This window comes from Zingiber officinale, chromosome 10B, assembly GCF_018446385.1.
Source record: "Zingiber officinale cultivar Zhangliang chromosome 10B, Zo_v1.1, whole genome shotgun sequence".
Classification (NCBI taxonomy): domain Eukaryota; kingdom Viridiplantae; phylum Streptophyta; class Magnoliopsida; order Zingiberales; family Zingiberaceae; genus Zingiber; species Zingiber officinale.
Genome location: NC_056005.1, coordinates 23,695,507 through 23,709,625, shown reverse-complemented (window position 1 = coordinate 23,709,625; position 14,119 = coordinate 23,695,507). Strand labels below are relative to the sequence as shown.

At 43.0% G+C, this 14,119-nt stretch overlaps 1 protein-coding gene across 1 annotated transcript; it reads left to right on the top strand.

The window, feature by feature from the left end:
- The first annotated feature begins 1,532 nt into the window (after positions 1–1,532).
- LOC122029013 (adenylate isopentenyltransferase 1, chloroplastic-like) lies at positions 1,533–2,537 on the top strand. The gene has a single exon (XM_042587976.1). It carries the CDS (start codon positions 1,533–1,535, stop codon positions 2,535–2,537), a length of 1,005 nt encoding a protein of 334 aa, XP_042443910.1.
- Positions 2,538–14,119: the final 11,582 nt, after the last annotated feature.

The window sequence follows — 14,119 nt, the reverse complement described above, 5'->3', positions numbered from 1 at the left end:
ATGTCTTGTTACTATATCAGGATTAAGAGTACACACATTCATAATAACAGGGGTTCTGTTCTTTTATGAAGTCAGTATAAAAGGAACAACCTCAAATGGTCATGCTCAATATACATATAGTGTACTAGTGTAATTTTATAGTCAAGATAAAGTAATACCAAATTACACTACAACTATTCCAATAGTTTATCTCAATCCATCTTGGTTGTGAGCTACTATTTATAATTTATAAGGAACTGATAACATGATCTTCTGTGTGACACCACACATCATATTATCTACAATATAAATTAAATGGATAACTATATTTTATTAAATGTAAATATTTGACTAATGTGATTTTAATTTCAAAATAAATATTCATATAAAAAATTAAAATTTTAATTTACATACTAACAATAAAAATATAATTAATCGACGTGCTCAAGTCCGTTTCAATTTTTAAGATTTCTGACGGACTAAATAGGGTAGTATGCCAATTTGATTAATAAATTTATATTTATCTATAAAACATTGCAAATATAAAAGTTACAAAGTAACATTTAAAAAAAAATCTTAATTAATAAAATAATATATATTATATTTTAAAAGAGATAAATTAATTTGCATTTAGATAGGTTATAAAAATCCAAAAATTAATTATAAGTGAGTGTTATAGAAGATATTAAACTCAACCCATTTTTTTTTTATCTTTTTACGACTTATGGTAAGTAATAAATAATTTCTATTTTTAAGCAAAGAAAACAACAGCTTAAATAAAAAATAATAATATCTTATCAAATGAGATTTAGATTAACGTTTCTTTAATAAATCGATCACTATTCATTTTTAAAAATTTAGATTAAAGTTTTTTTTTACTAAACTCCTCCCATTAATTTTTCTTTTTCTACATGTATTTGATATTAAATAAAATAGTAATGAAATAGAGAGGGTACTTTGGCTAAAATATTGATGAAATTATTTTGAATAAATTTATCCTAATTTATCCTAATATGCATTAAATTAATTTATCCTAATATGCATTAAACTTAAGGAATAAAAAGTAATTAACCCACTTGTCTATTATAGAGTTTTAAAGAATATAGCTGAATTATTTTATCTAAAAATTTTATTTTCAATTTTAGATAAGATAGTTAAAAAAATTTTATATGTATTTATGAAGTACTTTTTTAAATTTAAATAATAAATTTTATTTATTAAATATTATATATGAGAGAGAGAAAATAAAAAAATAATATATTGTTTAGTAAAAGTAATAATTTTTTACCTAAAAAAATGGTGTGATCACGCATCCCTTATGAGCCTTAAAAAAATCGTTTTAAATTTATTATTATTATTATTATTATTATTATTTACACTTAATACTTACCCTGGCCGCGCAGCGTAACATTAATTATAAAATTATTAGATAAGATTACAACCTTCTTAAACTCCAGACTTAAAAGTGTATAAATTCACTTGAAACTCATTGCGAAGTACAAATCTCCCCAAAACGATTTCTACAGCTTTCTTCAATCAAGACCATCACGAAGATGGAGGGTGCAACGCTTTGCATGTCCAAATCCGAGGAGGTGTTTGTCTCCGGTGCTTTTTCTTGCACTACTGAGAAATGCAACTGCCACCACGGTAGCCATGCCGCCATTAATGGCGCCGTCGTCGACATGCCAAGAACGCCCGTGTCCAAGGAAAGAGTGGTGGTGGTCATGGGCGCCACTGGAACAGGCAAAACCATGCTCGCCATTGAGTTGTCGATCAGGTTCTTAGGCGAAGTCATCAACTCTGATAAGATCCAAGTGTACCCCGGGCTCGACATCGCCTCCAATAAGATTGCAGCGGCGAAGCAGCGTGGGGTTCCGCACCATCTGTTAGATTTTTATGATTCGGCATCCGGGGAGTTACCGGCCGCTGAGTACCGTGCCGTGGCTGGCTACAAGATTCAAGAGGTCTCGGCTCGCGGCCGAGTGCCGTTCCTCACTGGAGGGTCGAACTCGTTCGTCTACGCGCTGCTCGCGGACCAGTTCGACCCCAACTACGACCCGTTCGTCAGTGAGGAAATGAGAGAGGAAGGGGCCCCGCAATACGACTGCTTGTTCATCTGGGTGCACGTGGACGCCAAAGTGCTGGCCGAGCACCTCGCACGCCGAGTGGACGAGATGGTGCAGGAGGGCTTGATGGACGAGTTGGGCGACTTCTTCATGAAGGAAGGGGCGAAGGAGAAGTATGTCGGGATCGGGAAGACCATCGGGGTGTCGGAATTCCGAGCTTACTTCACTGAAAAAGGCATGCGGACTCGACCAGTCTACGAGGCGGCGCTCGCTGCCATGAAGGAGAACACGCGCTTATTGTCGGAGATACAAATACAGAAGATCAAGCGACTGCAGTCGATGGGCTGGCCGCTGCTTCGAGTGGACGCCACGGCTGCTGTGACGGCGTATCTCTCCGGGCAGGAGGGTGCCATGGCGGTGCCTTGGCAAAGGGATGTGATTGAGCCGAGCACGACTGCTGTGGCACAGTTTTTAGAGAAGAGATCAAACTAAGAATTGGCTTCCAAATTTTGCGCAAGATAAAGATGATCTATTCGGACATGAATAAAAAGCGCTTTGAATATGTGAATTCTTAACAAAAATAAAATATAAAAAATTAGCTTCTTGAGATGATGCAGGAATTCTTTAGGAGACGTACTTTTTAGGCTCTCGAAATTCCTTTTCCAGTAATCTTCCGTACTCTATATAAATTAAATAAAAGTCTTATTTGAAGTTGGTATTCAAATACGACTTCAATATCAGCCATATTAAGCTCCCGCAGAGAATCAATTAGCAGTTTATCACTATACAGTTCAAGACTCTAACCATATTAATTAATTTGACCTTTCAATTAGCAGTTTATCACTATACCTAACCATATTAATTAATCTGATCTTTAATCATTAATTTGGATAAAGTCTAAAATTAAATTATGTTAATATTTTTTTATAATGAAACTAAATTTAATGTTTATGTGTAATTTTCTCTGATTATTTTTTATATAAAAATATATATTATCATGATTACTTTTAATCTCATAGTTTACGATTGATACCACCGTGAGTAGAGAAGTTTTTATAAATACTTTGGGCTGACAATGTTAGAAAGTATGTATTTCTCAAATTTTTGACTAAGATCAAGTATAATATCCATTTTTATCAGTTTAATATCTGATATAAAATTTTAAATTATTTTTTTTTTTAGAGTGAGAGTTGGTTAGTAACTATAGAACTCTCGTACCATTATTATTTTTTAAAGAAAGAGCATAAAAGTATAAATTGGAGTGCTTTTTTTCTCTAAGCGTTAGTTAAAAAATAAAAAATAATTTTTTTATCAACCAGATCGGTATTAATTGGATATATTTTTGGCGACACTAAAATTTTATTAACATCATCAAAAAAATATCTTATAAAGTAATGTTGTCTTAATTCCTCCTCACATTTTTGACATTTTATAATATCGTTATACATAGATGTATGAATTTATCAAGCTATTCGTGAGTTATTCGGGTCTCGATTTGTAAAAAAATTCTTTCAATTAAGTTAATGAGTCGAGTTTGAGCTTGATTTCGAGCTCGAAAACATTATCGAGTCGAGCTCGAACTTAACAATATTTGATTTGTGAGCTCGTAAATATATTCGTTTAGAGACTTGCGAATGTGTTCGTTAATTAAGAGACTCGTTAAAAGGCTTATTTATTATATATATATATATATATATATAATTCGTACCAAACTCAAGCCTTTGCGAAGTATTTAATTCTTTACAAACTAAGCTTAAACTTAAGAATTAAAGCTCAAATTTGATTTGAGCTAAGCTTGAGTTTAGGTAAAATGAACCGAGCTCGAGCTTGGGCCTCTTATTATTTATCTTGGCTCGATTTGATTATAGTCCTTTATATAATATCAATGCTAATTTTAAAAGTGCCTCAATTTAGGAATAGTATAAAATATTAAGAAAAATCAATTTTCAAGTATATTGATGTATGTCTTATTATTCTCATAATCAAGACAAATTAAATGTCATCTAAGCTTATTTATTGACATTTATAAATGTCTTATTTTTTTTTATAAGAACAATAAAAGTTGTTAGTAAAGATAATTTATTATTGGATATTGAGGTCTTAATGGACCAATACGATTTTGTGGAAAAATCGGAATGCCATCAATAGATAAAATCGTAATTGACTTCAAAATTGAAATCTACGTTTCGAGTAGATAAATTTAGACTATTAATTTGCTCAAAACCGATTAAAGGTTAATGAGAAATTAATTGTTTAAAGTCGGCCCAAATAAACATTAATTATTCATTAATGATATATGATCCTGTCTGAGCGCTAAGTCGATGGACACTGGGGGTGTGGTGCTCTCCGTTGTCTTCGACTGGTGATGTAGATCTCCGGCGAACCTGCAAAGAAGCCGAGCCGAGAGGGGTTTCCCGGCGACGACCCTCTGACGCTCAAGTCAGGCAGCGAAGAAGAAGAACAAGGCAACGCTACTGTGACTACAGTGATCAAGATTGCATACCTCCGTCGAAGTCTGGGGATCCTTATATAGGACCCCGGGGAGGCACGGGCACGCTTCCCCAAATATACCTCGGTAGGGTTGTGTCAGAAAAGCATGTCTGACGTCATTCCGCAATCGTCCGAGCATATCCTGGATGTGACAGTGGAAACTTCCGCGCGTACGATATTCTGTCCGCTCCGGCCGCCGACCGTGCTGTTTGTAGGCGGCAGATGTCTCGAGGATGAAGCTACCAGCTGTCCTTTTTTGTCTCCTAGCGCTTTCACTTGCTCCCGGGCCGAGCAAACCAGCCGCTCGGCGCTCATGGTTCCCGGGAATACGCCTACCTTAGCCCGGGCGGTGAAGCTCTGCTCATGTGCTCGGATGGAATTGCGCCTTATTGTCATGCGGCTCGGCCGAGCGTTCCGCTCGGCCCATAGACTCTACTTGAGCATCGGAAACCCAACCCCTGGTCGGGCTGTCTTTCGTCCGGTCCGGGAGACCCCTGGCCAGCTGACCGGTCGGCTGGATGCTCGATCGGTCAGCAACTCCGCTCAGCATGACCTTGGGGTTGACCTTCTTGACCATTGACCTTCACGTGTCGTTGACCTCCCGTCAATGAGGGTCCTCCGTCCTTACCACCGGATCACATGTAATTTGATCATGTCTGAGCGCTGAGTCAATGGACATTGGGGACGTGGTGCTCTCCGCTGTCTTCGACTGGTGATGTAGATCTCCGGCGAACCTGCAAAGAAGCCGAGCCGGGAGGGTTTCCCGACGATGATCCTCCGACGCTCAAGTCAGGTAGCGAAGAAGAAGAACAAGGCTACTCTACTGTGGCTACAGTAATCAAGATTGCATACCTCCGTCGTAGTCTGGGGGTCCTTATATAGGACCTCGGGAAGGCGTGGGCACGCTTCCCCAAACATACCTCGGTAGGGGTGTGTCAGAAAAGCATGTCTGACGTCATTCCGCAATCGTCTGAGCATATCCCGGATGTGACGGTGGAAACTTCCGCCGTACGATATTCTGTCCGCTTCGGCCGCCGACCGTGCTGTTTGTAGGTGGCAGGTGTCTCGAGGAGGAAGCTACCAGCTATACTTTTTGTCTCCTAGCGCTTTCACATGCTCCCGGGCCGAGCAGACTAGCCGCTCGGCGCTCATGGTCCCAGGGAATGCGCCTACCTTGGCACAGGCGGTGAAGCCCTGCTCATGTGCTCGGATGGAATTGCGCCTTATTGTCATGCGGCTCGGTCGAGCGTTCCGCTCGGCCCATAGACTCTACTTGAGCATCGGAAACCCAACCCCTGGTCGAGCTGTCTTTCGTCCGGTCCGGGAGACCCCAGGCCGACTGACCGGTAGGCTGGATGCTCGGTCGGTCGGCTACTCCGCTCGGCATGACCTTGGGGTTGACCTTCTTGACCATTAACCGTCATACGTCGTTGACCTCCCGTCAATGAGGGTCCTCCGTTGTTACCACCGGATCACATGCAATTTGATCCTGTCTGTGCGCTCAGTAGATGGACACTGGGGACGTGGTGTTCTCCGCTGTCTTCGACTGGTGATGTAGATCTCCGGCGAACCTGCAAAGAAGCCGAGCCGGGAGGGGTTTCCCGGCGACGACCCTCCAACGCTCAAGTCAGGTAGCGAAGAAGAAAAACAAGGATACGCTACTGTGGCTATAGTGATCAAGATTGCATACCTTCGTCGAAGTCTGGGGGACCTTATATAGGACCCCGGGGAGGCGCGGGCACGCTTCCCGATGTGTGCACGCTTCCCCAAACATACATCGGTAGGGTTGTGTCAGAAAAGCATGTCTGACGTCATTCCGCAATCGTCCGAGCATATCCCGGATGTGACGTTGGAAACTTCCGCCGTCCGATATTCGGTCCGCTCCGACCGCCGACCGTGCTGTTTGTCGGTGGCAGATGTCTCGAGGATGAAGCTACCAGCTGTCCTTTTTGTCTCCTAGCGCTTTCACCTGCTCCTGGGTCGAGAAGACTAGCCGCTCGGTGCTCATGGTCCCCGGGATGCGCCTACCTTGGCCCGGGCGGTGAAGCCCTGCTCATGTACTCGGATGGAATTGCGCCTTATTGTCATGCGGCTCGGCCGAGCGTTCCGCTCAGCCCATAGACTCTACTTGAGCATCGAAAAATCAACCCCTGGTCGGGATGTCTTTCGTCCGGTCCAGGAGACCCCTGGCCGGCTGACCGGTCGGCTGGATGCTCGGTCGGTCGGCTACTCCGCTCGGCACGACCTTGGGGTTGACCTTCTTGACCATTGACATTAATGCGTCGTTGACCTCTCATCAATGAGGGTCCTCCATCCTTACCACCGGATCGCATGCCTCCCCCTCAAGTCTAGTCGAAGGAGGCGCTAAGTCCGACTGACTGGACTGCGTCTGGGTGGTGTGTCTGCCGCTCATCCACCGAGATTAGTGTCCGGCCGTCCGGGGACTATGCAAGTAGGTAACGCCGCTCGGCGTGTCCCCGGTTGGTACTTGGATAGTTTCGTTTGCCTGCCGTTGTCTCACCGTTCCGGCATCGGTCACGCTGATTATCCCTAGAAAGCTCCTCGGCATTTGTGTAAATCACCGTCATTAATGCTGAGCACGTGGCCATGCTCGCATGATGGTGCTCATTAAATGCAACCCGTGAGCGAGCGCCACGTGGTCGTGCATTCGTCACCGTTCACTCGAGCCATCAGGTCTTATGTGACCTTTGTCTTTTTCGAATTTGACGGTCAGATCCCCTCCTTGGATCCCATAACCTGGATCGGACGGCGCCGGTTGATCGAGGTTACGAGATCCAAGGAGGGGATCTGACCGTCAAATTCGAAAAAGCCAAAGGTCACATCAGACCTGACGGCTCGAGTGAACGGTGACGAATGCGCGACCACGTGGCGCTCGCTCACGGGTCACATTTAATGAGCACCATCATGCGAGCATGGCCGCATGCTCAACATTAATGACGGTGATTTACACAAATGCCGAGGAGCTTTCTAGGGATAATCAGCGTGACCGACGCCAAAACGGCGGGACAACGGCAGGCAAACGAAACTATCCAAGTACCAACCGGGGACACGCCGAGCGGCGTTACCTACTTGCATAGTCCCCGGACGGCCGGACACTAATCCAGACGTAGTCCAGTCAGTCGGACTTAGCGCCTCCTTCGACTAGACTTGAGGGGGAGGCATGCGATCCGGTGGTAAGGACGGAGGACCCTCATTGACGGGAGGTCAACGATGTGTGAAGGTCAATGGTCAAGAAGGTCAACCCCAAGGTCGTGCCGAGCGGAGTAGCCGACCGATCGAGCATCCAGCCAACCGGTCAGCCGGCCAGGAGTCTCCCGGACCGGACGAAAGACAGCCCGACCAGGGGTTGGGTTTCCGATGCTTAAGTAGAGTCTATGGGCCGAGCGGAATGCTCGGCCGAGCCGCATGACAATAAGGCGCAATTCCATCCGAGCACATGAGCAGGGCTTTACCGCCTGGGCCAAGGTAGGCGCATTCCCGGGTACCATAAGCGCCGAGCGGTTGGTCTGCTCGGCCCGGGAGCAGGTGAAAGCGCTAGGAGACAAAAACGACAGCTAGTAGCTTCATCCTCGAGACACCTGCCGCCTACAAACAGCACGGTCGGCGGCCGGAGCGGACAGAATATCGTACGGCGGAAGTTTCCACCGTCACATCCGGTATATGCTCGGACGATTGAGGAATGACATCAGGCATGCTTTTCTGACACAACCCTACCTAGGTATGTTTGGGGAAGCGTGTCTGCGCCTCCCCGGGGTCCTATATAAGGACCCCCAGACTTCGACGGAGGTATGCAATCTTGATCACTGTAGCTACAGTAGCGTAGCCTTGTTCTTCTTCTTCGCTGCCTGACTTGAGCGTCGGAGAGTCGTCGCCGGGAAACCCCTCCCGGCTAGGCTTATTTGCAGGTTCGTCGGAGATCTACATCACCAGTCGAAGACAGCGGAGAGCACCACGCCCCCAGTGTTCATCGACTCAGCGCTCAGACAGGATCAATATATATAAGGAAATGCATGGGAGAATAGTCCCACATCGAAAATTTTCGATGTGCATTCTTTGCTTATTAATGATGCTGTGTTAATGGAGTTAACTCAGAAAAAGACCAGGTGCTCTCTTCTCAGGGGCGAGCAGGTGCTCGCACCTGTGAGCCCGCCACCTGCCGCGTGCGCACGTGCGCAATGGGCGCTTTGTAGGCGCACTTTGCACTTAGGCGAGATCTGAGGGTCACAACTCTTCAGATCTGATGGATGAGATTAAAATGGGATATGTGAAGGGTTATAACTCTTCAGAATGGACGATCCAGATCGATCCAGCCCAAAGAACACATACTCTCACCCAAAAAGGCATTCAACCTCTTCATTTGGTATAAATAGAACCCTCCAGATGCTGGAAAGATCAATCGAATCATCGAATTCATCTATTCTACTCTCTCTAGAGCATTCATCTCATCTTGTGCATTTAAGAGTCCAAAAAGCCTACGAGAAGGTTCGCTGGTCTCGGAATTCGGAGTGCTACGATTTCGAGACGTTTGTCATTATATCTTGAGAACGAATTGCTGCTATCCGTTAACACCATAGCGGAGCAATATCGTTTATGGAGATAGTGTTGAACACTAGCCTCGACGATCAGTATCAGTTTGCGCACTCCGGGAGATACCGGGAACAACAGTCGTAAACGATATTCTGCAAACTGATATGGCTACTTCCAACGACGTTCCAACGGTCGTTCCGACCGCCATTCCGCCAACATCAATTCCGCATGGAGAAAAGACGGAGAAATTCAGCAGAGCCGACTTCAAAAGATGGCAGCAGAAAATGCTGTTTTATCTAACGACGCTAAACCTTGTACGATTTTTGTAAGAAAACCCGCCAGCCGCTATGGAAGGTAGTAAGGCTGCTTGTGAGGCGTGGTCACACGGAGATTTCCTGTGTCGCAACTATATTCTCAACGCCTTGGACAACACGCTGTATAACGTGTATTGTTCATTGGAGACGGCGAAATCTTTGTGGGAATCACTTGAGAAGAAATACAAGATCGAAAATGCCGGATTGAAGAAATTCATCGTCGGCCGGTTTCTGGATTTCAAGATGGTGGACTCTAAGAGCGTCTCAGCTCAAGTCCAAGATATGCAATTAATATTGCATGATCTGGACGCCGAAGGCATGAAGCTGAACGAGTCATTCGCAGTAGCTGCGGTAATTGAGAAGCTCCCTCCGTCATGGAAGGACTTCAAGAATTACCTCAAGCACAAGCAAAAGGAGATGGGACTGGAAGACCTGATCTTGAGGCTACGAATAGAGGAGGATAATCGAAAATTACCCGACTCTAGAGGAACCAAGCGGACTATTGATGAAATGTCCAACCTGGTCGAGCCAAACTCCAAAAAACCGAAGCAGTTCAAGAAGAAGGCTCAAGTAAAGAAGTTCAAGGGCTCTTGCTATAACTGTGGAAAGTCAGGACACATGTCAAAGGACTGCAGACACCCGAAGAAGCCAACCAAGAGGCCAAAAGATGCTGCAAATCACGTCGCAACCTCTCTTGAGGACTTGGATCTCACTGCGGTCGTGTTTGAATCCAATACAGTGGAGGATAACCCGAAGCAGTGGTGGATCGATACTGGAGCAACTTGTCATATCTGTTCAGATAAGGCGATGTTCTCCAAGTATACTCCGATAAATGGAAGGAAGCTCTATATGGGCAATTCCATGACATCTCCGATCGTCGGACTCGAAAAAGTTGTTCTGAAGATAACGTCTGGAAAGGAGCTAACTCTAATTGATGTGCTCCATGTTCCCGACATCAGAAAGAACCTAGTTTCTGGATCGGCACTTGTTAAGGCCGGGTTTAGACTAGTGTTCTAGTCCAACAACTTTGTCCTTACGAAGAATGGTGTCTTCGTAGGAAAGGGATACTTAGAACAAAGTCTATTCAAAATAGTTGTAATGACTGTACTCCGAAAATTTGATGGTAATAAAATAATTGCTTCTAGCTATGTGGTTGAGTGTTTCAATTTTTGGCATGATCGACTAGGACATGTGCATAATAATACTCTGAAACGTCTCGTCAAACTAAATTTATTACCGAACGTCAATGTTGACGAAACACACAAATGTGAATTGTGTGTAGAAGCTAAAATGACGAAACTACTTTTTCATTCGGTGGAAAGGTCAACGACTCCTCTAGAGTTAATACATAGTGATCTATGTGACTTGAAATTTGTGCAAACTAGAGGAGGTAAAAAGTATTTCATTACTTTTATCGATGACTGCACGAGGTTCTATTATGTCTTTCTTTTAAGAAGTAAAGACAAAGCCTTAGAGGCGTTCAGAACCTATAAAACAGAAGTTGAAAATCAACTTGACAAACAAATTAAGATAATTCGTAGCGATAGAGGTGGAGAATATGGTGCACTGTTTGATGAATTTTGTTCAGATTCTGGCATTATCCATCAAACAACGGCGCATTACTCACCTCAATCGAATGGTATTGCTGAATGTAAAAATCGGACACTAAAAGAGATGATGAATGCCTTATTGATAAATTCAAGCTTACCTCAAAACTTGTGGGGGGAAGCAATATTATCGGCAAATCACATTCTCAACAAAATCCCTCATAAGAAAAATGATAAAAATCCATACGAACTATGGAAAGGCCGCAAGCCATCGTACAAATACCTGAAAGTGTGGGGGTGCTTGGCAAAGGTCGAAGTACCTAAACCAAAGCAAGTAAAGATCGGACCTAAAACATTCGATACGGTATTTGTCGGATATGCCCATAATAGTAGTGCATATCGTTTCCTAGTTCACAAATCAGACATTCCTGATATTCATGTGGGAACAACCATAGAATCTCGGAATGCGATATTCTTTGAAAACGAATTCCCAAATAAGAAGGAAAACGTTGAAAATGATAGCAATGGAAGTTCAAACGAAAATGACGTTACCGAACTTAGCTGTTATAAAAGGACTATTGACGATCAAAGCGAAGGGTCACGTCGTAGCAAACGGGCTAGAGCTGAGAAATCGTTCAGGCCAGATTTCATGATTTTCATGTCGGAAATGGACCCAAGAATATTAAGTGAAGCTCTCTCTAGTCCCGATGCTCCAATGTGGAAAGAAGCTGTCAACAGTGAAATCAAATCCATCATGAATAATCATACTTGGGAATTAGTAGACCTTCCTTCTGGTAATAAACCATTAGGTTGTAAGTGGATAGTAAACGTAAGTATAAAGCTGATGGACCATTTGACAAGTATAAGGCCAGACTTGTAGCCAAGGGGTACAAGCAAGAGGAAGGCCTTGATTACTTCGATACCTACTCACCGGTGACAAGGATTACGTCCATACGAGTACTAATAGTCATTGCAGCACTGTATGACCTTGAAATACATCAAATGGATGTTAAGACTATATTCTTAAATGATGAGTTGGAAGAAGAAATTTATATGGAGCAACCCGAGGGGTCGTGGCTCCAGGAAATGAGAAAAAGGTGTGTCGACTTGTTAAGTCATTATACGGACTTAAGCAAGCGCCTAAACAATGGCACAAAAATTTTGACAAAGTAATGCTGTCAAACAAATTCAGAATAAATGAATGTGACAAATGCATTTATGTCAAAGACACACCTAAAGGTTATGTAATCATCTGTCTATACGTAGATGACATGCTAATAATGGGCAGTAATCATGATATAATCATGACTACAAAGAAAATATTGACAAAAAATTTCGATATGAAAGATATGGGTCAAGCAGATGTTATATTGGGAATTAAAATTCTCAGGACATCAGAAGGGATAGTTCTGACACAATCCCATTATGTAGAGTCAGTATTGAAAAGATTTAATGCGTACGATCTCTACAGTAAAAACACCTATGGATCTAAGTCAACACTTAGTGAAAACCCATTGTGAGACCTTATCGCAGTTGGAATATTCTTGGATAATAGGCAGTTTGATGTATCTCACAAACTGCACACGTCCGGATATTGCCTGTGCGGTCAACAAGCTGAGTCGTTTTACGAGTGATCCAAACGACACCCATTGGAAAGCATTGATGCGAGTTCTTAGATATTTGAAATATACTATGAACTATGGATTACATTATGAAAAATATCCCGCTGTGCTGGAGGGATATTGTGATGCTAATTGGATATCAGATACAAAAGACTCCAAATCCACTAGTGGATATGTTTTCACGATCGGTGGGGGAGTAGTATCTTGGAAATCCACTAAGCAGACGTGCATTGCTCGGTCAACTATGGAATCCAAGTTTATAGCACTAGAAAAAACAGCTGAGGAAGCTGAATGGCTACGGAATTTCTTGGAAGATATTCCGAGCTGGACGAAACCTGTGCCTGCCGTACTGATCCACTGTGATAGTCAATCGGCAATTGGAAGGGCACAGAGTAATATGTACAATGGGAAGTCACGACATATACGTCGTAAACATAATACCATTAGGCAGTTGATCTCGAATGGAGTGATTGCAATCGACTATGTTAAGTCCAAAGATAATTTGGCATATCCTCTTACGAAAGGGTTGAGTCGAGATCAAGTATACTACTCATCAAGAGGAATGAGATTAAAAATCTACAACTAAAAAATGACTGTAGCGGTAACCCAACCTTATTGACTGAAGATCCCAAGATCTTGGTTCAATGGAACAACGAAGTTACAGAAGTTGTGTTACAGCACATGAGATATTTTATCTCTATCCCAATCCTAGGATGAATTTGTGCTGTCCTACCTCATATAGTGAGGTAAAGCTTATGCTTTTAGTGACTTCTATACCTTATAAGGTGGAGTATGGTAGGATACTCCTGATAGAAGTGTCAACCTATATGAGTGTGAAGACAGGTCGCTTCAATGAAACACTCATGAATCCAAGATGGTGTCCTGGCCGAAACGGAACCAACCATGAGAACCTAAAGTAGGTGAGATAGGTCTCTGTGTGGGTGTTATTATCTAAGTATACACCTACAGCTGAGCAGTTCAAAACATCACATTCACTGCGCAGCCTAGTATACTCGATAGTATTCCAATACGGAAGGTTCAAAGCCACAAGCTACCTCTCCCGATGCAGTGACTTATCGATTAGACTCTTGTAAAGTGTCAGCATGCATACACGCATTGCATTAATTTTCATTCATGTGGGGGATTGTTGGATATTGAGGCCTTAATGGACCAATACGATTTTATGGAAAAACCGGAATGCCATCAATAGATAAAAGTCGTAATTGACTTCAAAATTGAAATCTACGTTTCGAGTAGATAAATTTAGACTATTAATTTTCTCAAAATCGATTAAAGGTGAATAAGAAATTAATTGTTTAAAGTCGGCCCAAATAAATATTAATTATTCATTAATGATATATATAAGGAAATGCATGGGAGAATAGTCCCACATCGAAAATTTTCGATGTGCATTCTTTGCTTATTAATGATGTTGTGTTAATGGAGTTAACTCAGAAAAATACTAGGTGCTCTCTTCTCAGGGGCGAGCAGGTGCTCTCTTCTCAGGGGCGAGCAGGTGCTCGCACCTGTGAGCCCGCCACGTGCGCAATGGG

Coding starts and splice junctions, on each gene's coding strand:
- LOC122029013 (XM_042587976.1), top strand. CDS start 1,533: ATGGAGGGTGCAACGCTTTGCATGTCCAAATCCGAGGAGGTGTTTGTC.